Below are 26,549 nucleotides of genomic sequence, written 5' to 3' on the forward strand. Positions count from 1 at the left end.
TAGCTATCTTGAGTCACCAAGTTAAAAAGCCTATCATGATTTGACTTAATTTAAGAAAAAATTTTTCTGATTAAAGAAGGATTTGCCATGCCTGCAGATATCCTTCAAAACTTGATTTTAGTGACTATTAATTCATTTTGAATGTATCTTCATTTACTTAAACGAGCTCTTATTGTTGGAATTGAGGGGAGGGGGAAGAATGCTTGTCCTTCACCTCATGTGTAGTCAGAGTTGCTTCAAATTGCACCCCTCTGAGATCCTGACAGATGTTTCCTATGTTTGCAGGGAGGCACCTGGATGACTCAAGTCTGAGCCCCATCCAGGAAATCTAAGCTCAAGAGTTGAGCTGGTGACCTGCTCTGGTGGAGGCATGCAGAACAGTTACTGCCAAGCAAGGGGGTACTCACTGTCTCAGGATTAGGCAGGGCCAAGAATGCATGTGTTTCCTGTGGCCCCAGTGTGGGCAGAGCACAGAAAAAAGAGAATCACCTTTGAGATTTCTTAGATATTATCTATGGGGATTTTAAAAGATGGCTGAAGTTTCATCAACACACATCACTTTGGAAGATGGAGTCAAATCATGAGCTTGCTGGTCACAAATAGGATATGGCAGAAGTGATGTTGCCTGTCTTTCAAGGCTAGACATGCACCCTGGAAACCTTCTGCCACCATAGAAGAACTCTGGTTACCCTGAGGTAGCCACGTGGAGAGACAGCATGGAGAGACAGAGAAAGAGACCCAAGGTGTCCCAGGCCAGATGCCACACACGTGAGTGAGGAAGCCTTGGAGATGACAAAGCCCCAGCCACCATCTGACTGCCTGAGATGCGAAGGAAGCCTCTCCCCCTGGAGCCTAATCAGCCCCCAGATTCATGAGCAAAATAAATGATTGTTATTGTTCAAAGCATTGTTTGGGTACGGTTCCTTATACAGTGGTACATGATAGGAACACCATCCGATAAGATCGCCTAAAGACACGATGGGACATTAGCACAAAAGAGCCTGGGTGGACCCCTGGTTTGGTGGGTTTTGCAGGAGTCAGCAACCAGCCCTCAAGTCACAGGAACTGCAGAGTCAAAGGCAATTGCAAAATAGGAGGTTTTTAAAGAACTTGCAGGAGAAAACAAAGCTTTAAACTTTTTCTAGGTCCAGCGTGAAATTGGCTTATGTTAGTCCTAGCCAGGAAAAACTTTCCTATTCTCTTCACTTCTTCTCCTTCCTTTGACTGTTTCATTAAGCTGGGCCAAATATTACTTTGCCAGCAAAACATTTTAATAATTTTGAGACAGGGAAACCACCTCTAAGCATGACACACAGAACCAAGAAGCCACAGAGGAAAAGACTGACAGGTCCGACTAAGTAAAAATGTAAGACTTTGAACGGCAAAATACAATATTTTTGAAAAGTTGAAAGATAAGCGACAAACTGGGAAAACCACTGGTAGCATAAAACAAAGGATTAATTGCACATAATATATAGATTCCAACAAATCAGCTAGAAGAATATGAACAATGGGTAAAAGACAGGACAAGTCTATTGATAGAATAAAGAAGATTAATCAAGAAATATTTAAAAATATATTCAAACTCACCAATCATTAAAGAAATAAAATTAAATTTATTTAATTAAATTTATCATAATTAGCATCTGTATGAGTTTCCTAAGGATACCATAACAAAGCACCACAAACTGAGTGACTTGAAAGACAGAAATGGATAGCCTCACAGTTCTAGAAGCTAAAAGTTTAAGATCATGGTGTCTGCAAAGTTGGTTCCTTCTAAGGATTGTGATGGAGAATTCATTCCATGCCTCTACCCTAGCTTCTGGTGGTCTGCTGACAATTTTTGGCATTCCTTGTCTTGGAGCTGCATCTTTACGAGGTGTTCTCCCTGTGTGCCTGTCTGTGTCTGTGTCCAAATTTGCCCTTTCTATAAGGACACCAGTCATATTGGGTTAGGGACCACGCTAGTGACCTCATTTTAACCTGGCTACCTCTTTGAAGACCCTATTTTAAAATAAGGTCACACTCTGAGGTACTAGGGGTTAGAGCTTCAACATATATTTTGAGGGGGGACACATCTCAACCATCCCAACATCCATTAAGAAAAAAGCAATAGTATTGAATATTGGAAACTACAGAAACAGACCTCTTGCATACAGCTGATGGGGTATGATGTGGTATAACATTTTGGAGAGTACCTTGGTAGTATCTCTCAGAATGATATAGTCTAAATGTGCACATCCTTTTTCTCCAGCAATTTCACTTTTGTAAATATAACAAAATCCAAAATAGGCAAAATCAACATGAAAAATGGAAACTCTGAAGGTAAGATTTCCAGGGAAATGAGGAGGAGGGTGTGTTAGGGATTTGCTACTGTTTTTAGTATTAGGTATCACGGTCAAGTGGATTTTAACCTCAAATCTCAAAGCTGTCCTTCAACAATGAACACTGCTAGGCTTGATTTGTGATCCTCTGAGTAATCCTTTAGGGAATCGATGGAAGAAGTACTTCATTTCCTCCAGCTCTCTCCCCTCAAAGAAACTTCTGAGCAATAACCAACAAAGACTGCCAAATTTAGCAAATAAAACACAGGACACCCAATTAAATTTGGAGTGAGATAAACAACGAATACATTTTGAGTATATCCATGTCCTATGCAATATTTGAGACATACTCAACAGATTTTTCATTGTGTATCTTAGACTCAAATTTAACTGAACATCCTATATTTTATCTAGCAACCTAATACCTGACCCCATACTGTACAAAGCAAGAGTGCCTGGCCCTTGGGAGTTAGGATGCGATAATGTGATTTCACTGTGCTGTGCTTTTGTAGAATTTTTTTTTAAAAAGCAACAACAAAAACCCCAAAACAAAAAACAAAACCAAAAAACCTTCAAGAACAGAACATGTGACAGCGGCAGCAAAAGAGGTAACAGGAGCTGGTCTCATGTAAATACTATGTTAATTAAAACAGACGGATCTGGAGCATAAACAAAATAGCTGCAGGGGGCTGGTTTTTGTTCTCGCTGGGTTTCTTAATATAGTAGCTCAGTTCCCATCCTGTTAGCACTCTTCCCTTATCAAACATTGAACTGGGGTATAAGGAAGTTTAAATTACCAGTGATTGGAGAGTCATTTTCTAAACACTTGAAACAGATGGTTTACTGCCTGAAAAGCACGCTTCTTTTCGGGGAATGGAGTGTTGAGCTTGGCTATTTCAGGAAAATGTTTGGCTGCAGCTCGTGTACTGACATCACGTTTGCCACGCGGATGAACACTTTCTCCTCCGCTCTGTTCCTTCTGTCGAGTTTACCCACTGGCGAAGGTCTTATTTTGAACGCTGCTTGCTTGCTTCTTGCAGATTACATTGGGCAAAAGCCTAGTTACTCCTCCCATATGACGTCTCACAGCTTCAGAGAAACACCAATAACCGTGATTTTTTTAAATGACTCTCATTTGAGAGTGTACGGGTGATAGAGTTCTGCTAGCTGAGCAGTAGGGAACTTAACAAAAAGAGAACATCCTTTTGCCCTTTTTGGGGGGATCTAGGATCCAGTCCAGGATCATGTGTTGCCTATGGTTGTCATGTCTCTTTAGCCTCTTTTAATCTCTAACAGTTCCTCAGTTTTTCTTTGCCTTTCATTGAGGATTTTAGAGAGTACAGTCTGGTTATTTTCTAGAATGTTCTCCAAACGGATTCATCTGATATTTCCTCATAAATGGTCAGGTTACGTCATACATTGTAGGCAAAAGTACTAATGAGGGGTTAGAACTGGATTTTTCTAGCACCACTTCCATGCTGTGGGAGAAACCTGGCCTTGTGTCCTGTGAGTGAAAATTTTCTGCTGAATCCCGATTTGATGACAACACTTCACACTTCCCACCAAAGAATTTTAATTTGAACTGAGTGGCCCAAAGTTTGTATAAGAGTCTCAGAATCACATTTAAGAGTAAAAATGGATTGGGGTGTCTGCGTGTTTCCGGGCTTTCTCCTTGGGATGATATGAGCTCCTTTGGATCTGTGTGAACGCTCTGAGGAAGGTTAAGAGAGGGCAGGAGCTGGTTCTTGTAAACTGACAGTTTGGGAGAGTGAGTTGGAGATAATCGCATAATCCATTTATAACCACCCAAGTTAACAAGCTCTCACCTTCTCCAAACAGGCCCCTTATTTACAAATAGTCACTTCTGCACAAAAGCGGGCTCTCATCATGTGACTGGAGCCACATGCAGTCCGTCTCATGGCATTATTTTCCCGTAACACCACAAAGATCAATTCACCTTAGGGGCACTGATAGAACCTGTAAATATTATTCAATGCATAATCTAAGATTTGAAAATAATTTTTTATCTTACTTTGTAGACAAACTACCCCCCAAATCGCTTGCCGCCCTGTCTGCCCAATGCGATGCCGGGCTCTATCAGGAGATGAGAAACTTCTAGAACCATGGTGGCTGGTTCTGTGCTGCCGTGCTCAAGTCAGACCACAGGTGGAGAACAGTCCAAGCTCCACACTGGGAGAGGCACTCAGAAATGGAATTGTTTACAGAAGAGAATGAATGCGTTGCTAAAGAATTCAAAATCAAGTCATAAGAATGGCTTTTCAAAGGTTTTTTTCAGTCGAGTCCTGGCCTAGGCCCCGTCTCGGGTTCTCAGCCCCCTTTCCTCCAGGACTGGAACTCTTGTCCTGCCTTTATCACTCCTCCTGATACTGGGAACAAGGGTCGTGCTCCCTGCTGACGCACTTGCTAGATATAGCCCACCGGCCAGCACTTTGGAGGATCCCCTCCAAAAGAGGTGCAGGTTGATTGTCTGAGGGAAGGATTTGGGGCCCACCTGGGAATGTCTCCATGTCCTTCAAATCCCACATTCTGCCATAGAGTCAACTTCCTTCTAGGACAGGCAGCAGTGTCTGTTTGTCCACCAGGCCTATTAACACCTCAGGCCCAAGTCTAGCCTAGGTGCAGGCCTTCCTTCTGTTTCCAGCTGGCCGAGGGAGCCCGCTGTTTCTGGCCATGTGTTCAAACACACACGATTACAGGAAAAGGGGGACAGTGGATGCAGAAGGACAGGAGAGCTGTCTGCAAGCCAGAGGGACTGTCATGAAGATGGATTAGATGTTCACAAGGGTTGGGAACAGGGAAGTTTTGAGGGCCACCAGGAGAGTCTTCAGTTCCATATAAGGAAGAACTCTAGTGACTTTCTGCTTACCTTTGTCTCTCCTGCAGTAACTCGTGGGCATAATGAACTAACCTACTAGATGAAATGAGTACAAAGCAATCCCTCTAAAAATGTACTAGCTGCCCTTAAGAAGGTAGTGTGTTCCCTTCTCATCATTAATATTTGCGGAAAAGATGAAAAGTGCTTTGGTGGCTGCCAGAGGGAGTGGCCCTCAGATAACTTCAAAATTCTCTTCTAAGCTTGAGATTCTGTAAAGTTTCGGTAATCAAATTTCAGTGAACTTTAGCCTAGATATGTTTCCCAAAGTAATTTCTGTTTCATCTGTCTCATTCCAAACTCAAGAAATATTTCACAATTATTGACAAAGAGGAGCCAATTTCATTGTCTATGTATGTCTCTGGCATTGTTGGGTTTCACAGAAAGTTGTGTAAAATGGGAGAAGCATATCCTCACTCTCTGGTGAGACCACTTAGAAGCTAAAACTAACTCATCGATTCTTCAGGCCGTGCTCTATGAACATAGCAGGAAGCTCTACTCCATCCGGATAGACTGTGAAAAAGAAACGTTAAAAAAAAAAAAAAAGAAAAGAAAAAAAAAGGGAGGCAGGGTATGCAGAAAAGATTTCATCTTGAGGAAAAATAAGCTGCACGTAATTATTGTCAAAATAATTTTTCCATTTTATTTAACAAGATGATTCTGAATGTACACAGGTGGCTTATGAACACAGTGTAAAATATTTATTTCCATCTTCACTGTAGTCTCATAATTACTATGTAAATTTGGACAGGGTTTTACACGAAAACATGAACATGCTTCAGCTGGTTCGGTGTGACCGTGGGATTCGTGGATTTCCCATGTTTGTGGAGGCTCGTTAGGTGGGCACGAACACGTCGACATCCCCACGGCAATCAGGCCAGACACTCACAAAACAAGTGCTCACATGTGATAGGAACATGCGGATCACGACAAACGGGCATTCCTTGACAGGGTTGTTCAGATACATTTCCACACCCAGAAACACCCTTTTATGCTGCTCTGATACAACGTTATCTACTTTCCTTCCATCTAATGTGTGAAATCAAATGTCCTTGTTGGAGACAAGAAAATGCACAGAGTCACAGAAGCATTGCTTTTTTACCAGATCCGAAAAGGGCTAAGTACAACCCACGGTGACTCTGTGAAAAGATCCCAGGCCTTTAGGTAGGGCAGCATCCCCTCAATGTTCCAGACAAATTGCAAATGGCTTTGCTAAAACACTGCTGGACTGTATGATCTCTTGAACAGTCCAGTAAGAAGCCGTATGTAAAATTCCTTTCTATGAAAATATCTTTTACTTAGAGAATATAGATTCCAAAGAATACCAAAACATTTACTAACATTAATTTCTGGGAGAAGTATTTGCCATTAAGTTCCAAAAAAATTATATGCAGGGAAAGAATTTAGGTACCTTGAGACTGATTCTTTTGGGAAATCACTAAATTAACTTTTTTTTTTTACATTTATAGAGTAATGCTTCCAATTACAAATGGATTTGTCCAATTGGGTCTCTGAATTGGTGGGTCATTGAAGGTGATGGATACAGTCAGAGGGGAAGCACCAGTTTAGGGGCATGAAAGGCCCCCATTAAATACCGTCTCCATTCACTGAGCAGCAAACATAGTCCCTCAGAGCCTGACATTTGCCTCTCACAGTAAAATGACAGTGTCAGCTTATTAGAATGATATTTATTGGCTAAATATTTTCTGGAACACCTACACTTCAGTTAAAACTGTCCTATTTAGAAATCAGTGAATATGCCAAGGGGCTCACAGCATGCCTACAAGATACAAATATACACAGTTACGGCAAGCTTCTGGCAAGGCTCCTCGAAGGAACAGGAAATGTTGATGCAAAAAGACAGAGATGAAAATACAGGCCATACACTGTAGAGGAGCCATACTCAGGGGAAGGTACTATTTGAAAAGCACAGAAGACTCTTTTATCCAAGAGGGAATCACAAACATAAAAATAAAATATTTGGTATTCTACACTATATTACAAAAAATAAATATATCCATCAATAAATAGTAGGAAGCCTAGAAACTTTTACATGAATATTTTGGTTGTTGGCTGCCAAAGTCCCCCTGCTACCTTTCTCAAGAGTCATTTAGGTTTATCAACTTCAGCGATGATAATTCTGCCATAAAAGTGTAAAAAAGACAGGTGTGGCATATAGCAAAGGTCTATGACCAGAGAAGACAGTAGTGAGTTCTACTTTCCTAAGGATCTGACACCTTCCTGGCTTCGTACTCATGCAGTGAGGTAAAGGAATTGCGAGCATGCTTCAGGAGGCCTGAGGGGAGCTGGCAGGACCCCTCTATTTATGGTCGGTGTGTTTTAATTTTTTGATGACAAGAAAGCAAAAAAAAACAAAAAATGCAACTAGCAACATTTGAATAGCCAATAGGTGGCTTTCTGCACTCCTTCCATAGGGAAGAAGAAAATCTTAGAAACGCGTGTTTACCTCTGGACTGTGGTAAAAGGAGAAACATCTGGCATATGCAGCCTGATTGCCAACAGCCTAGATTTTCACATCTCTTTAACGGAAGAGTGACTGTAAGGGCTCACAACAAAGCTTCTCTAGGAACCTGGCAGAGCCAGCAGAGGGCATGAGGAAAGCAGAGTCTGGCACGTCACATCTTTAGTGTTCTAATATCAGCGTGCTAATAACAGGAGGATACCAGAGTTGGCAGACGTGGCTCCCGAGAGCTTACTGTTACGTTTTTGGGTATTTTGCAAGTCAGTTGACATCACATTGGTAGCTTGAAGCAGGCCATGGAGGGGGTATTTGCGCCATTGAAACCCACGTATCAGAGCTATTCCCGCCCCACGACCCGCACCTCGCCACTGCTGGGTATAAAGCATTCACCAGCATACCACTGTCTTATGTATTTTACATATAAAAGAAAATTCTGCTTGATTTTTATCTAGTTAGAACAATCCCATTCAACCAAGGTTTTACCGTTACGTCTATTACAGTGTCCTTTAGAAAGGATAAGAAGTACCGTAGAGTATATGAGTATACAGTACGTACCATGGATCCATGGATGTAAAGGATGCACCCCATCCCACGGAGGGCACTAAGCTTGGCTATATAAAGCCAGTTAGACACACACACACACACACACACACACACACACACACGCAAGCACACCGTTTTCTATGGAGGGTATTCCATAAATGAATGATTCTGAGTTGCATGGCTATCTCAAATTGTCAATCACTGTATACCCACTGATGGCCAGAATACCACTCTTCCAGGGGCAATGGATTCTCCAGAATTCACCCTCTGGATACCAGTGGACAACAGATGTGCAGAGCTGAGGGCCAAATTGGGCAAAATGTCCTTCAAAATAGCTTCCCTGGCCTCTATTTTCTAGGGCAAGATGAGATTATGACCCCAGAGCTTTGTGAAAGCAAGGCTGATGGTTTTCCAGGGTAAAAAAAAAAAAAGTGCAAGCCTTTTTAAAGAAGCATTCAGGGGGGTGAGGGGGGGACAATGTACTGGAAACCACTTTCCCGATTCTAGGTTGGACCATCCGTGTTGTCTGCCTGGAGGTGTCAGAACAGTCTGAGAACTGCTCTGCTGTGGTTCTCCCTGCACAACGCCTGTGGTCCTGCACGGGGGGCACTGGGACCAAGTCTCAGTGTCCTTCCAACTGGCCAACTAATGGGCAGACACCCCAGACCATTGTCATCAGGAATACTTCCCAGTCCCTTAGTCCTGGCCAGTTCCCAAACAGAAAGACTGCAGAGTGGGAAGGATGGGAAGGCTACAGGGTTTCCATCATGGGGCAAACCTGATTTCCAAATTCCAGCTTAGCTTTCGAGTCATTTGGTTGTGTGTCTATTTATTAATTCATTTATTTAAATGTATTCATTTCGACTCTGGTTCTCTTTTTCTTACACTTAAGTATTCTTCATGAACAAAACATTTTATATATTAGCAACTCAACTAAATAAAATATCAGGGGGAAATCTAGAAATTAGAGCACTAACTCCTTTTATCCCAAGAGCAAACGCTTTCAGGTGTCCTCTTCCGGCTCAAAGCAGGGGCAATGAAGGCCAAGGATGATAGGGGACACATGAATGGGAGAAGGACACAGGCGCTCAGGCAAAAAAGAGGGAGGGAAGGGAAAAGGTAGAAAACAGCAAGAGCAGAGGTTCAGAGGCAAAGGAGAAATATGAAGAATTGAAGAAAAATAGTAAGAAGAGTCCAACAAACAGATCCCTTCTGATTTTTCCTCCTCTTGGTCTTTGTTATTTTTATTTTGTCCAAAATATTTAACTCTCCAATTAGAACTGCTTATAATTTTACAAACACATCCTAGGACAGCATCTCTATCCTTTGCCCCTCCTCCCCTAAGAGCCCCTCCCACCTCTTGTACCCTCTGCAGCCATAAAGGCCAACACACATGGCCTTGCCTTCCTGTTGCCTTAGGAACAGATGAAGTCCCCTCTGCTTTCCTTTCTTGACCAGGCACTGCCCTCTAGAGCACACTGGTCCCCCGTGGGCTCATTCTTTGCTGTTGTCCCTTAAGACCACTGCCCCTTGAAGCCACTTGGTTTGTGTATCAAATAACCCCTCCCCTCAAACATGCAGCCTCCTTTACCAGGCCCTGCTGCTCTGAATAATAGCAGAAACTCAACTGACAAAAGCTACCCCTACATTTCCAGTAGTATTTCGGAAATGTAATACTTCCTAGGATGGTTAAATTCCTGGTGCAAATTATCCTGATGGAAATACTACTTAGAGAAGAGGTGACCAAGAACATCTCACTGTCTTTTAACATATACACATTTGATTGGGTTATGCACGTGTGTGAGTAGAATCTGCCTCTATAGAACCAAAAGGATTTTATAAGTTTATCTATGTACACATATACATACACAAATATCTACCTCTCTCGACAGTGTTTTTCTGCTTAGGGGTGTTGCTTTCGAATCAGCCTAAAGGGCAAGTAGTGTGGGCTTGCCACTTACTGTTAGAGATGGCATTGCCAGGAAATGGCAAGTCCAAAGAAACATAGATTGGAAGGAGTAAATTATGCATTTCCTACAACAAACCGACCTGTCAAATTCCCTAAGGCAGCAAGCTTCTATGATCTGTACACCCTTATTAAATAATCTCATTAAATAGGAACACAAAATATACACATTTACAGTTATTAAATAAGCCACAGGACTCCTCTTCTATCTACAGCCACACTCAGAGACGGCCATGCCCTCATATTTAAACTTGTAGGTGACGACACCTTTGTCTAAATAGAGAATGGAGATGGGCTCCAGCTTGGTGGGCACACAGCAGGCTTTGGAAGCCTTCTGGGAATTCTTGAGGTGGACCAAGGCCTGGATAATTGCATGCTTTGTGGGGGTGAGATGCTCGGCCAGGGGGTAATTGCAAACACCACGGCACTCGTAGGCTTCGTATCCAGGCGGGGCGATGATCCAAGAGTCCCAGCCAATCTCCTTGAAGTCGATGTAGAGCGGGGTCCTCTTGCAGTAGTTTCCTTTTGCATTCCTTCTGATGCGGGCAGTGGAGTCATAGATGATGTTTGACCTCATCTGCAGCAAAGCCTCTTCCCCAGGTCCGCTGGAATAACCTTCCAATCCCAGGTTGTCCATCTCCGGCAGTTGCTCGTGGGCAATCATTTCATTCAGTTCCTCCTTCCGCTCCTTCTCACTGCTTTGGTCATCAGAAAACACGACAAGCAAAGGGACATGCTTATTCCGGGCACTAGTGTCTATTTCCAGTTGTCCCCTGCCAGCATCCTCCATTTCATGTTTGCTCTCAATGTGAACCTCCAGCTGGTGGGTGGATAAGCCTGACTTTTGCCAATGCCTGATGGCATCGGTGACATCAAAAGTCTCCCACTCACTGTTGGTTCCATAGATCTCCCCTGACACCAAGACCAGCATGCTTCTTTCACCCTCACGGTCCCCTTTGCTCTCTAGTACTTCGAAAATGGTAATTTTCCGGTCCACTCCTTCATATATCATGCGATCTCTTTGCACCAGGGTGTACAACCTGAGTTCAGCCATGATGACCTCTTCATGGTGAGGGATGGACACATTGAAGAGGAGAGGGTATTTTCGGAGCCCATTAAAACTGGCTGGTTGGGAAAACAGATCTGAAAAAAAAAAAAAAATCAGATTTGCAGTATGTTACAGAGAAAAACAGATGCTTATTTATTCAATAAGAGTGCCTGTCCATTCAGGAGGCTTGATACAGAGAGAATGAGGGAAAATCACTGAAAACAAACACAGTGTTAGCATTCTCTAAGAGAGAATAGTGAAAGGTCAAGGGTAGAACGCTAGACTGAGTTAAGCTGCCAAGACTAAAATGGAAAATGGCCGCCTCATGAATGAGAGAAAACGCACCCAGCCTTGTTTGCGTAGCTTATCGGTCACAGAATTATAGACCTGGGAGGGACCTTGGAGATTGTCCAGGCAAACCCCCAATTTTTCTAACCAGTGAGGAGCTATCAAATGAGACACGTGTGGTGGTTGTTTTTTTCTTGAAGCTTTTCAGTGACGAGGATGTCATGGCTTTTCCTATTTGTACTTGTAATGGATGGAGACCCTCACATAGTCGGGGTCTTCCTGAAAAACATCCATGTAGACCAGGGGTTGGTAAACCTAGCCCACAGGCCAAATCAGGCCTGCCACCTGTTTTTGGAAATAAAGGGTTACTGGAAAACAGCTTCACCCATTCATTTCTGCATTGTGTTTGTGGCTATTGTTGCACTACAATGGCAGAATTAAATAGTCTCGACCAAGATCATACGGCCCACAAAACCTAAAATATTTACTATCTCTCTGGCCCTTTACAGGAAAAGTTTGCTGATCCCTGCTTTAGACAACAAAGCCTGACAAGGTCAACAAGATAGACATAACACTAAGGGGGTCACAGCAGTTGAATTTGGGGTTTGTGGTCCTCCGTAAGGAAGAATGAGGGGAAACGAACCTTGGGGATAGATTGGTTGCCTTAATTTTGTGCTCTTAGCACCCGGCATGGAAGTGCAGCACACAGGAATCACTCAGAATGTTTATGAAATAAAATTGTAAAGGTCCTGTAGTCTTAGAAACACACCTCCAAATATTATTATGTTGACTTCCTATCTGAGAATTTTATAGGCGTCCAAATCTCCTCTACACATGTCCCAGGTAATACCTGTCTACAAGGAATCCCTGAAGACATCTATCATCAATCAAAAAGTTCCATGACACCAAAGATGCTGAGGACCACCAATTGAGGGGGTCGCTATCATCTTTGTCAGCCTTTTCCCAATTGTATATCCAATTCATGATTTCAGTGAGGTCCTTGTTCCAGATTGTACTTTTAAATATTTTTCTTTAACTTGATATTATTGTTTTTATACTAACTTCCTCTTTTAGACTTGTTCTAAGCAACAGTATTCATGAAATGAGGGGTTCGAGATGATAGTTATGTGGATTTTTTTCAATCCACTTTAATAAAAACATACTGATTTCACATGATTCACAGCTTCCTCTGGGTACCACCTAAAATCATCTCATACACTGCCAGTGAGAATTACAGGTCAGTGGAATGAATTTAAACTCTCTAGCATGGCTCGCAAAGCTACCTATAATTAGGTCTTAACCTCTTGATCCAGTCATAGCTCCCATTCATCCCCTACAGCATGGAACATTGCAATTTATCAATTAATATTTGTAGAAATATTAAACAAAGTCTCCTATTTAAAGTAGACTGATATCTTCACTACTTGCCAAAACACTCCTTTGCTTTACTGTATACTGCACCTTTGGATATGTTCTTCTGACCCTTGGAAAGCTCTACCCCCTCATCTCCATCTATCTAGCTGTGACCCCTCCCTATGGGGCCCTCCATTCTTCACCTCCCTATCTGGGAGCCCACTCCTCTCTGGGTAACTTGAGTATTTACCCTCTATGCCTCTCCTTTGACCTTGCCATTTACATCCTTGATTTTCAGTTGTCTTTATGAATGGATTTTCCCCAACTAGATTGTCATCCTACTGGCACGTACCACAGCTTAACCTCCCTTCTATGCCTCCAATCTACCATGATGCTTTGAACAGAGGTAGCACTTTAAAAATATTGATGAGTTGATGATTCTGGGCATCAGACCGAACTGATTTATGGGCATGACATATGTCCTTCATACATCAAGTAATATGGTAGTTGTCCCCCACCCCTTATAGGAATGGAGAAAACTTGATTCCCCTTGGACTGGAAACATGAGAAGACCAAAAGTAGGGGAATAGACTGGTTGCTCCATCCATTAGAAAAATGCACAATAAAAGCTCACTGTAGTGGGAGGAAGTGTTTACCAAGGAGCACAGGGACATTTTTGGTGGTATGAATATGTTCACTATCTTGATGGTGGTGATGGTTCCAATGGATGTTTACATATGTCAAACCCTATCAAAGTATACACTTTAAATATGTGAAGTTTATTGTTTATGTCCATTATACTTCAATAAAGCTGATATAAAAATAAGTTCACGGTGCATGTGCAAATATAGTAATAATGGAGGTGTTACCTTTCAGGCAAGGGAGCTAGTGTTTGCTGAGCAAATTTCACGTGCCAAGTGCTTTGCGAATTGTTTTATTTAGTTCTTACAATAACCCTATAATGTTGGTATTGGTATTCTGTTCATTTGATTCTGGAAGAAATCAAGCCTCAGTGCAGAGAACTGACCTCCCCAAGATGACAAGGAGAGGTCAAAGCAGTGGTAGGAAATAAAGTCATGCTTTTTCCATCTTGAAGCAGCACTTGTTTTCCCCTGTTAGTTAGATTTGGAAGAGGTTTTGTTTTGTTTTGTTGGTCTTTGTCTCCTAGGGAGTTGCACTGAGCAAATGGTAGAGAATCAAAGAAAGACAATAACAGCCGACAGGGCGAGCCCAGTGCAGGATTCATGACCTTGGGCTGTGCATTTTCACCAGTGGATTGGCAGAGGTGGGGGCAGCTGGGTTGTCCACTGAGGGGTTTGCTCCTGCCCTCACTGATCTTCAGTAATAAGAAGCTCTGAAAACTCCATTTCCTCACCTGGACCATCCAAATCCTCCACAGAAGTGAGAACTGAAAAACTCCTATTTTCCCCAGGGATGCGAATATTTTCCCACCCACACCCTGAGCCAGCCACCCAGGGATCCGCACTCAGAAACATTAGGAAGGCTTCCCAGGGAAGGAGGATGTTTATTTTCAATTCAGACTGACCACAGAAAGAATCTGTAATTTCAGCTTGTCATTTCCATTATGTTACTAAATGTTACTAAGTCACATTTCCAATATGTTACTAAATATTTGAAATTTTGGCAGTCACCTAAATTTTAAAGGCAAATAGTATCTCCAGGACTGAGCAAATACCTATTCAACATTTCCCCCAATGCCTGGAATTTAAGGAATTCATTAGTAACAGCTGACATTTGTTTAATACTTCAGAGCAAATGTAGTACTTTCTTACTTGTAACCTCTTTGAAATTCCTCAATTGTGTTATGTAGGTATATTGTCCCCAATTTACAGATGAGGAAATTCAGATTCAGAGAAATTAAGCTAATTATCCGCACCTACTAAGTCAACCCTGTCTGAAAAATCCAAATCTTGAGCTAAATCTTGTCACCGCCTTTTTGCTTTCAAGAATATTTGGCCAATATCTATCCAAACCCTCTTTTGTACCTGATTAATGACTATAAAAGCATAATTGGTAAATATGAAAGAATTAGTTATTTTGGACCCACAACTTTTACCATAGATATTAGAAAAAATTTTTCTTGATTACTTGTACCATATTAAATAAAGGATTAACTTGCTAAGTCATTAGATTTAGTACTGAATAAAGATCTGGGGGCAGAAAACACACTTTGCCCGCTGATATTTAAAGCTTGTACATTGCTCTTCATAAACACACAGAATAACCTGGATCATTAATCGGGCCATGCGCACTTCCTGGAAACTATAAACAGTGCTTCAAGGATATACACGTCACAACAAACAAAACAAAACTTTAGGAAGAATCTCTAAAATACGTTTCCATCCTGTTTGAACATTTCTTAAATAAGGTCACAAAACGGAAACTCACCCAAAGTTTGAGTGAAACGCAAATCACAACTTTCTGTATTTTACCTATTGTTATCATTTTCATTCTATGTAAAAGTTGACAAATTTTGTAGTCAATTAAAAGCTAAACGGAACTGAGCCCTATCTGGAAAATGACAGACAAAGGTATAGTGGTAGACCAACATTAATATTTTTTATTACCTGCTGTCCAAATTGAAAATTTGCAAAGACCCAATTATAATGTCAAAATGGTAGACACTTTATGGCGTTGGATTAAAAGATATTCTTTAATACCTTTTAATTGTATTTGGAAAGTGACCATAAAAACGGTATAGACCAAAATGTGCATTGTTTTGGGGTATCTGTGTACACACAACCCTATATAGATGTTTTCACCTTTATCATTTCCACGCATTGTAAATTTACTCACCGCTTCTAAAAACTCGAATCCAAATTTGATCAGTAAAATCTCCACTTACCTTCATTCTTGAAACTCCTAATGATGTTGGCAGATGGTATGGAGGTCCTATCTGTTGCAAATTTGTTGTAGAGTTCCAACATGTACTCTGGTGGGTCAACCTTGGCTGCATCCTGCATCGGGATGTCCGACAGGTTCAACGTCTTGAGAAACTCTTTCTTCATGCTCTGTAGCAGTGTGTTAAAGTCGACACCATCTTGCTCTGAGAAGACATCATCAAAGAGGGGCATATCTTCTTCCAGAGGCGACTGCTCCAGGCTCATGATGGGGCTGCCAGAAACCGAGTGAGCCACCAGGCAGGAGAGAGCACACAGCTGCAGGGCCAGGGAACCCATGACTCTGCTCCGGCCCCCAGGCCAACCCAGGAAGGTTTAGCGCTCCTGAGCTCTAAGTGGCAGTTTTATCTTGCGGAGCGTAAATGTCTCGTGTCACTGGAGACAAGTTTGGAAACTTCCCCTCTCTCCCTCCCCCTACCACTCTTCCTCTCCCCCCCCAAAATCAGGTTGCAGTAATTGGATAACAAAATCCCCCATAGGGGCCTAGCCTTTCTTATCTCCCTAGTGTAAACTTGTGCACCAGATTTTGTTTCTATCTTGCAATCCTTTTTTCTTTTAATGAGCATTTTGTAAACATTTCCACATTCTGACACTGGCTGAGAGATAGGACAATTTTCTCCTTGCAAAGGCTCTGCTTCTCCTCCTTTCAATTCACTTCCTTTTGGCAGGAACGCGTAATTTCTGCTTTTACGTGGTTCAGTTTCACACATGCATATAATAGACATTGAGTCAACACAATACACGTCAATGGTGATATGTATTAATGCGAGTGATGGGGCTTTCATCCTCATATAAACATTTCTGAAGAAAGACCAAATCTCCAACATTTCCAAGTTAAGCTAACAGATATAAATGAACTTATATAAATCTTTACAAGCTGACATTATTAGAAACAGGAAAGTATAAATTTCATGGGCAATAGCCTTTTTGGTACAGATTCGATCTGGCTAAAATGGCTTTTGAAAAATAGGGCAAGTGCTTCATTATCACAGCAACTAAAATTTATTAGGTGCTTTCCTACGAACAGGCATTGTACTAAGTGCTTTGCATATATCACCGAATGTGCTTCCTATAATAACCCTATTATTATCCCCATGGCATATATGGGTCAGTAAGATTCAATAAGTTGCCAGAGGTCACAAAGCTACAAAGTGATAGAGCCAGGATTTGAATCCAGGCAGTCTGACTCTTATGAAACAAGAAAACAATCAGACCTTTTAACCAGGGTTCCCCTAGTCTGGGGCACAGGCGGTTTAGCCAGATTAACTAAGCTCCAGCCCAGCCTGTCTCCAGGGAGTCCATGGTCAGTCCAAGGCAGGCGACAGTTTGCAGCTGGATGTGGAGCTCAGGACCTTCACCTGTGTGATGAGTTATTAAAACGACCCCAATCTCTGCCAAATCCATCTTTATGGTTAAATCAAATTGACTATCAAACGGTTCCAGTAAAAGCTTGGCAAACAAAGGTGAAAAATGGCAAATGCCTTGATCTGAAAAACAGTGGTGGAATTGATTGTGTGTCTGGTGTAGGGAAAGACAAATCAAGGTCATCTCACTTTTCAACCCTAATTAGTGGCGGTAGCAGCATGCTGTGGTCAGGGTGGTTCTGTGGACAACTCCAGGCGGTACTTTTCCCGCTGAGGCATTGGGACTGGGGTCTCTCTGACCTGTTAAGTGCACGCCCTGGTGCTGAGTTCAGAGGGCTGCGTCTATATATTTGGTGCACTGGAATATTCTCTTAGTTTCTGAGTTAAATTTTCCTACGTTTACTCCAATAGGATAACTACAATAGGTCCCCTTTCCATTTTTCCTCTAGGCTCCCTAAGGTTTATAGTCATCTTCTGATTCTTCCCCTCCTAAAATGCAAATTTTTACAGCAATTTTTTTGAACTACCAGAGAAAGAGCTGTATTTTAGGGGGGAAAAATAACCATCCACAAAATTGTTAATTTGTTCAATAGATGTGGATTTGATTCAATGCTCTATTTCAGTGAAAGCTTCTGCTCCTACATTAAACAGACAGTCGTAGACTGAAAATAGATTACACCCTGAACAGGTCCACAAGGGAGTGAGTCCAAGGGCCATAACCTATCCTACAGGCTTTACCGGAGGTTCCCAACAGCATACCAGCAGGATCCTTGTATCACGCCCTGCATCGAAACAAGCACCCGTTTATCTTCATACACACACACAGATGTCAACGCACACTCCAAAACTCTGAATGGCAGGCATGTGCGTGTAACTGCCACAAGACAGCCGAGTAAGTGGTAGTACTTATAACCCGGGCGCGCTGGTTTCAGAGGTCGGAGGAGACACGGGCATCCCATCTTGGAGAGTCCTGGTTCTGTACATTCTCAGGGTTAAGATGTGCAACTGCGATTTCCCTGGCTTCCCTGTGCTCGGTGTTAGAGTAATGATGGGGTTAAATATTTGGACCAGTTTCCCCATCACAAATGTCTACCTTTTTGGTTGATTTAAAGATAGAATAGGAAAGTGTCTATAACCACATCTCAATGCCTCTGACTTCTTGAAATGAAACGCAAGGTCCTTATGTTCCTCACCTGTGCTGGGCGAACAAGGCAGGAGATTGGACTTTAGCCATGAAGGAAGGGAACACAACTTCTTCCCTCTTCTAGGTCACAGACAACTTACATTTTCGCTGCAGAGTCTCTTTATTCCTAGGATTTTCTCTAGCTTTTCCTGATGACTCTCCTATGACTCTAAAAAGTCCAAATACCTCCACATTCCTTCTTCATTTGATTTTTGTAGACATAATCTATTCTATTACTTTGCAGGTATGATAATAAAAATGTTTAGCAAGCTATATAACAGGTCCCAGCCAATTAAAGAGATACTAGCAGGATCTCAGGGGCCCCAAGCTTCACCTCTAAAGCTCTGGATCCTGGGGAGATTGGGCTGGGATGCTGGGGGAGGAGCTTGAGCAGCAGCTATTTACCAACCCATATGGGATTATTCTGATATTTTAGCACGACATAGTACTGCTCTACTATGTATAACAGGTGAATCTAAGTTCCGCCAAAAATTCCCCAGCCAGAGCTCCATAAGCTACATGCAGTTAGAATTTGCAAGCTCAACACGAGGATGATAGTTTGCTCTGATCATTTCCTTGCTTGCTACAAAATCTGCTCTCTGGCTGCCCTCTTTCTCCAGCCCAGATCTTGCCCACTGTTCCCAGACCTAGGAAACCATCCAGGGGTGCCTTTGTCCCTGGGATGGGTCTTTTCTCCTCTGATATGGTCTGCCCAGTGCCTTCTTCTAGTATTAGACATTGTCTTGACAGTGGCATTTCTCATTAGTTCCTTAGGCCAGAGTCCACATTCTCAGTAGAAGAAGTGTTCCCTTGCCTCTACTGACCCCTCAGCATCTAGGTTACAGCTTACCCGAGGCTTACCAGTGTGCCAAGTGCTTCTCATGCCCTGACACACAAGGGCCAACTCCCCAACTCAACTTCTCCGAAGTAGGTGATTTCAATAGACCCATAGCTCCTTCCTTTAATAACCTTCCACGTGATCCCTTCATTCTCCAATAAGGCCTAGAGTGTGAATCATCATCAATAATTGTTAACAATTTTAAAAAATTCAGGCCTTTGTAATAGTCCTTCATTCAACAATTTCTTGTGTGTACCTACTATATGCCAGGTACGGTTCAAAAACAAAACCTGAAGAAAACAGACCCCTGACCTTGGGGAGTTTACTTTTCAGTTGGAGGGAGAGAGACAATAAGCAAATACACAAATAACGTGAAGTGCCTGTTGGGTAGTGATAAGTACGGTGGGAAAAACAAACCGAATCAAGGGGATAGGAAGTGCCAAGGGAGAAGGGGGTGGCTGTGTCTGTCAAGGCCTTGCTGGTGAAGATGAAGGAGTCAGTCATGCAGGCCCATGAGGGCCACAGAGTAAGGGCCCTGCAGGCAGAGGGAACAGCCCATGCAAAGACTCTGAAGAAACTGCATGCTTGGGAGGCTTAAGTATCAATGGGAAGGTCAAGGTGGTTATCGGAAGTCAAGCAAGGGGGAGCGCTACAGTACATGAGGTCCAAGAGGAAGTGGGCTGGACCAGCTGGAAGGTCATGGATCTTTTTTGTTCAATAGTCGTACTATACAAAAACACAGTTTGCCTCTTGTTTTTATTTTTCACTGAACATTTCATCTTGAGGGTTTTTCATGTTGTCACATAGTCCATTTACAACCATTAATTATAATAATTGCCCATCTCCATTGGGTAGAATTCCCATAACCTTATAAGAGGATTTTTAAAGTAGTAAAGGAAAATTTACAATTCTACTGAAATGTAAAGACATTGGATATTTAGATTTCGAATACAACTGCCAACATATTCTAAGAATGAGAGCAGTTGTTCAGATATTTGCTTACTTGGAATGTAGGTCCAAGAAAAATGCAGAGTACTTAAACAACATTTTTTCTCCATAGAATACCGCCAATCTCAGAAATACTTGGAGACTGTCTGTGCCACATCGCCTCTTGCCTGGATTGTGGTAACAGGCTACCAGCTGCTTCTGCCCTCAACACCTAACAGTCTGTTCTCAACATGACAGCCAGATTCTGATATGATATCGGATCATCAATCCTTTCCTCACTCAGAGAAAAAGACGAAGTCATACAGAAGCCCTCATGACCCTCCATTGCCTCTTTGACATCATTGCCACTTGCTAACTCTACTCCAACCCCTTGCTATTCCTTAAACACCCCAGGCATGCTCCCATCTTAGGGCCTTTGCCTTAGCTGTTCCCTCCACCTGAAACAACCTTTCCCCAATAATCCGCATGGTCACTCTCCCATTCAAGTCTTTGCTCAGAAGTAAACTCCTCCATGAAGTCCCACCCTGCCCACCTTGTTCAAAATGGCAGCTCATCAAGCAATTTTGAACTTATGACCCTGCTCTAGTGGTTGCTTCTCACCTCCCAACATAAGATGCAATTTATTAATATAGTACGCTCAGTGTTTTCAGTCTGTCTCTCTCTGCCATGCACCCCTCACCCCTAGCTAGAGTATGTATTCCAGAATGGCAGGAATCCTAGTTGTGTTCCATGATGTATCATAAGTGCCTAGAGCTTTACATTCCCCACAGCAGTTAATACATAGTCACTCTAGAAAAAGAAATAGCAAACATTCAAATATTTTCTTCCTGAGACTTCTTACAGTAATATCATAGAAACATAAATGCCATTTAAAATAAATAACCATCATTAAAATATGCATGCATTTTCTTGAGACATACTATATATGTATATATATAGATAGTTAGATAGATTGGTTTATTACTATTGTATACCATTCAATTAAATATTTGCAAATAATTAGTTTATCATCCTTCTAAAATTTTATTATGCAATGTACCATACACATAGTGTTTATATAAAATATACCAAAATTTGAAGACAGTAATAAAACAGACACACCCGTGCACCCACCACCCATTTTAAAAAGTACAAAAGACCGGGACCTTTAAAACCTCCATGTAACCCTTTCCAATTCATGTCTTTCTCCCCAACAGAGTAACTACCAGACTACATTTTTTTATTAATCAACCTGTTATACTTTTGTGATTTTACTACATATGAACAAATCCCTAAAAATATATAGCTTAGGTTTGCCTATTTTAACTTACATATAAATTGAATCATGCTATATGTTTTCCTGTATGACTTGCTTTTTTGCACTCTTTAGCTGTAGTCCATTGATTTTCACTACTGCAGAGTTCCAAGTTTTACAAATATATAAAGATTTATTATACTGTTGATAGACACTTGGATTAGTTCTTGTTTTCCGCATTATGTACAGTGCCACTATGAATAATCTTAATTGACAAATTGTTTTCCCAAAGGTTTCCCCAATTCTGTTCATCCCAGCAGGAGTACTTGTTCTACCACTTGTGTTGGTTGACTTTGGCTTGACGGCTCTCTCTTCTGTTGCTGTCCCCATTCATTCTCAGGATCTACAATAGAGCAAGAGATGGTCTCCTGGACAAAAGACATAGTTTAGGTGGGAAAGCAAGCACTGTTTTAAAGTATTGTGTTGGTTCCCATAACTCTATAATAAACAATCCAACCCATGTAAAAGCCTGGTACCCAGGAGCAAAAAAGCTTATTGAAGGACAAGAAAGGAGACATATAAATGTAGCACTAATCTAAGTTCATGAATAGGAAGACAATATAACAAAGATGTCAATAATCCCCAATCAATATATAGATTTAATAAAATCTCAATCACAATCCTATCAAGACATTTAATTGACTTGAAAAGATGATCCTAAAACTTGAATGCAGGAGTGAAGGGTTAAGAATAGCTAAGATACCCTTGGAGAATTAGATGGGAGACTTTTCTTACCAAATACCAAGACCTATTAAAAATCAGTAATAATCAAGACAGCGTTGTGTTGTTGCAAGAATAGATCAATAAAACAGAAAAGAACCTGGGGAAAGCCTCATGCAAATATGAAAAATTGATATATAATAGCTGGCTGGCATTGCAGATACAATAGGAAAAAGATAGATGATTTGATAAATTGTGCCGGGATCATTTATTGAAAATATTGACTCTCTACCTCGCTCTTTATGCAAAAATCAAATCCAGATAAAGTAAGAGCTTAATAGGAAAGAATAATTTTGAAGCTTTGTCTTGGTAATATAGAGGGTCTTGGGGAAACAAAAGTCTGGGAGGAGGGGTCCTTTCATCCCAAGAACTAGTGCCTCATATGCTATCTCCAACCGTAGAAGATAACAAGGGGATAAATGATTATCCTATCCCCTTTTACTCAAAGAGAGAGAGAGAGAGACAGCCCACGGTTTTTGAAAAGTATATAAATTGATATTATCTATCAAATTCCGAAGTAGCTAAATAGTATTATTATTATTAGCTTTAGAAGAAAGCTTCACCAAGAGTTCCTTGGAACAGAGAATTCCCCAATTACATTTTAAATTGAGTTTTTTACACTTATGCTCCTTTCAGAAACACAGTTATTCATGGAGTGCAACAAGCTTTATGTGTTACAGAAGACTACATTATCTGTATCTTAATTCATATTTCATAGTTCTTTAAAGCTAACAAAATCTCTTTTGGCATGTACCTCTTAAGGAGTCAATGCTAAAAAGGAAAATGCCCACTGACCTAGGATGTCCTGGGAGTGGCATAGACTGTCCATCATCATGCTCTTAGGATCACTCGAGGTGTTTGACAGCTGCGCTAAGCAACCGTACAGAGTGCAAAGACAAAGCAGCAAAGCCAGCCAGGGCGCTCTGCCACCACCCTGAGATAAGTCAAGCCCTTTAACACCAGAAGCTGCTAAGGTTTTATTCCACACTCTCAGCAAGATAAGCTGCCATTCACGCCTCACAAGACACTCAGATCTGGAAAGCAGCTCAGAGGAAAAACTAAGATACTCAAATAAATGCAATTATTTCAACGAAGAAAATTAGTAGATTTCAAGTTTTTTTTGACTCCCGCTCCATGAGGAGCCAAGAAGCACGTATCTTCTGGGCTCTGCAAACATGTTAATGTGGACGGGGGCGTGGAATAACCTCAGAGCCCTGCGTGCCTCTCGGTATCAGCCGTTTTGCACTTATATCTGAGCCTCACTCCAAAAGGAAGCATTTGTTTCCCCATTTTACAGATGAAACTGAGGTTTTGAAAGGCTAAACGAATCACCCCGTGTTCACGCATTGGGGAAACTTGGATTCAAAATCACCCTCTTGCCACTGCCCCTCCGATTTGTCTGAACAGCTATCAGTCCATATAGTTAGACTGTGAGAAAGTGGATAAGGCATGAGACGGCATACCTCTTTTTACTATGCTTTGCTTTATTATTTTTTATCACAAATACTGCATTTTTTATAGGTTTGCAGCAACCCTGCATGGAGCAAGTCTATCAGCACCATCTTTCCAGCAACATTTGGCCACTTCACGTCTCTGTGTCACATTTTTGTAATGCTCACCATATTTCAAACTTTTTCAGTTATTATATTTGTTATGGTGATGTTACTATTGCAAAAAGATTGCGACTTGCTGAAGGCTCAGGTGATAGTTAACATTTTTTTAGAAATAAAGTATTTTTAAATTAAGGTATGTACATTGTTGTTTTAGACGTAATGCTGTTGCACACTTAATAGACTACAATATAAACATAACTTTTATATGCATTGGGAGACCAAAAAATAAAATGTGTGTGACTCGCTTTATTGTGATATTTGCTTTATTGCAGTGGTCTGGAACCAAACCTGCAGTGTCTCCAAGGTATGCCTGTATAAAACCTTGACTGTATGATTAGACACATAATTCAAGCCCAGAGTGGTGGGATATTCCGTACTAGTGGATTAGTCTGTACTCTGACTGTTCTGTGGTTTCCCTAAAAGCTGCATGAATCCTGCAATATTTTTAGATTTCCTAGGAGGGCTCCAATTTCAAATGTTCTGTCCAGGCAAAACGTGGGTCTCCTTTCTTTTTTTTCATTAAGAAAGTATGGTCACCTTATCTAAGAATTCAGTGTACATACATTTTGAAGGGACAACACACATTTGCTCTTTGAGTGATCACGACCAAGACCTTCCCTAGAGAGCTGCAAGGTCAAGGCAAACCACTCACAATATTATTGAACTTGGAAAGTGACTATTACAAGATGATGAATACCTGGAGAAGGGAGGAGGAATGTGGTTTTATCAGAAAGATTCATCTCAGCCAAATCAATCTACGAATGTCAGTGTCACAGTCTGAGACCATATAACCACCTAGAATGTTACAGAATAACCCCTTTCTCCCCAGTGTCATGATCCACTGAGGCAAGTCCTATGACAGAATTGTTGACTCTCCAAGTTGGAAGAAACACAAGAGGTGGCCTCAGACACTCTGCAGGAAGAGAGAAGGAAGGAGAAAAATAGCTGAGACCTGCCTTATCAGCAGGCAGACACTTTTCAGACTACTTTCACTTGACAAGTTCAGAAGGTTGCATGCCAGAAGGGCTTCTTGGAGAAGGTCTTCCATATCAGAGCGATAGCCTAAGTGTCTTGTGACAGAACTGTTGCTGAGCATCATACATTTCTTTGTGAAATTAAAGTCTGCATGTGACCCATCTTCATTAAATGCCATTCATAGAACAAAGAGAAAAAGAAAATTGAAGCCATGAATAATCGTTAGGTAATGTTGGAAGAGCAGATCCATTTACAGAGTCAAACTTCGGGTTCCTAAACAGAAAGGGATGGTCACTTTTGCCTTAAAAGGCTTAGTTACCTCCCTAAGAAAATCTCTTTTTCTTTTTTCCCTTCCATGGAAAAAGGTCAGGTTACAGAGTCAAGTTCCAATCTAATCATATGATGTCATAAGACAGAAATTTAGTTTAAGCAATCCTTACAAAGCGATATGAATATATGACTGGAAGATGACAAAGTGAATTTTAGATAAACACCTTCAATTAAGCTTGTTCTGATGTAGAAGTCCAGGGGACCAAAACCATTTATATGGTCTTTCACATACCTTACAAAATTATTATTAGTGAATTATCTGTCAAGGTGTTGTTTAGGACTCATTGATTAATTATCTCTGGGGATTTTGTGCAGTTAGGATTGAAAACAGCACCTAAAAGAAATTCTAGTGAAGGATAAGAGCAGAATTCTTTAAATAGCCAATCAAACAGCTAAATGGAGTTTGGGTAGCCGAGGAATAGAAACAGGTAGGACTTGGTTTAAGGAGATTGCTACAGTCACCTGATTCTACCACTCTCAGCACATAACAATCATTGGCTTAGCTAAGGTGAAACACCCAAGTGAGCTCTGTAATAAAGCCAAATGACCAAATGTGTGATAAAAAGAATTCCAAAATATGCATCCCCCAGCTGTTATTCCAGGCAGAAGAATGGCCATTCTCTGTTACGTGGTTGACATACTTGTGAGTTGTATCAGCTTTCCTGAGATAAGGTTAGAATGCCTGTCTTCTCGGACAAGTTGAAGGCAGAGGCTGTATTCCATTCATTTATCCCCGGAACCTAGTATGAAGCTGGGCACATAGTACATGCTCAATAAATCAATAAACAAAGAAACACACTTTTGACATGAGGCCATCACATATTTATCTGCCTTGGGTTTTCTATAGTACTGTAAAGAGAATTGAGCTTAAAGATATTCAAGGGAATCTACATTTAAATTAAGGATACTAATCTTCTTAAGTGTCCCAATCTTTCTCAAAACTGCTGCTGCATTGAATCCCTAAAGGCACTTACATCTCCTGCCTCTTGCCATCCACTTTCTATCCCATGCCACACCAGCCTACTCTCCCTCCTTGGTGTCTCCTTTGAAAATACTGAGATTCTTTTTTGATTATTTTTCTATGGATTAAGTTTTTTGGGAACACTGGCCAGGGCTTGACTCATGGGAATCCTTCATCCACGTGGCTGAGAGACAAGAAGAGTCTGGGCATCCTCCAAGCAGGAGGGCACACCCTTCACCCTTTCCAAGCCACCACTCTCTTTGGTAGTTTTTCAGGATCAAAGTGTCTGGACCCCTTCTTTTTCTTACTGTGTTTCTATAGGGTTGCTTTTCTTCTCAAATGGATTGAAGTGTGGTCTCCAGGAAAAAAGACAAGGAGATTGCAGCTGCCCTTGGGCTCTAAGCTTAGAACCTATGTATAGCCAGAGAGGAGGTGTTCCTCTGCCTGGTCCAGTTCAGCTCATCTGGAGATTACATTAGGTTCGGGGCAAAATCCTCATAGAGAT

The 26,549-nt window shown here is 41.4% G+C and overlaps 1 protein-coding gene across 1 annotated transcript; it reads right to left on the minus strand.

The window, feature by feature from the left end:
• Positions 1–10,413: 10,413 nt before the first annotated feature.
• Positions 10,414–16,097, minus strand: BMP10 (bone morphogenetic protein 10). The gene is made up of 2 exons (XM_061168521.1): positions 15,764–16,097; positions 10,414–11,351 (listed from the first exon to the last, which is right to left on the minus strand). Exons 1-2 carry the CDS (start codon positions 16,095–16,097, stop codon positions 10,414–10,416), a joined length of 1,272 nt encoding a protein of 423 aa, XP_061024504.1.
• Between the last annotated feature and the right edge of the window lie 10,452 nt (positions 16,098–26,549).

This window comes from Eubalaena glacialis, chromosome 14 (genome assembly GCF_028564815.1).
Source record: "Eubalaena glacialis isolate mEubGla1 chromosome 14, mEubGla1.1.hap2.+ XY, whole genome shotgun sequence".
Taxonomy (NCBI): domain Eukaryota; kingdom Metazoa; phylum Chordata; class Mammalia; order Artiodactyla; family Balaenidae; genus Eubalaena; species Eubalaena glacialis.

Excerpts from the sequence above, each read along its gene's own strand:
- BMP10 (XM_061168521.1), bottom strand. The coding sequence starts at position 16,097 with ATGGGTTCCCTGGCCCTGCAGCTGTGTGCTCTCTCCTGCCTGGTGGCT. Across the intron at positions 11,352-15,763 it reads TAGGAGTTTCAAGAATGAAG|ATCTGTTTTCCCAACCAGCC; the intron begins GTAAGTGGAGAT and ends TTTTTTTTTCAG.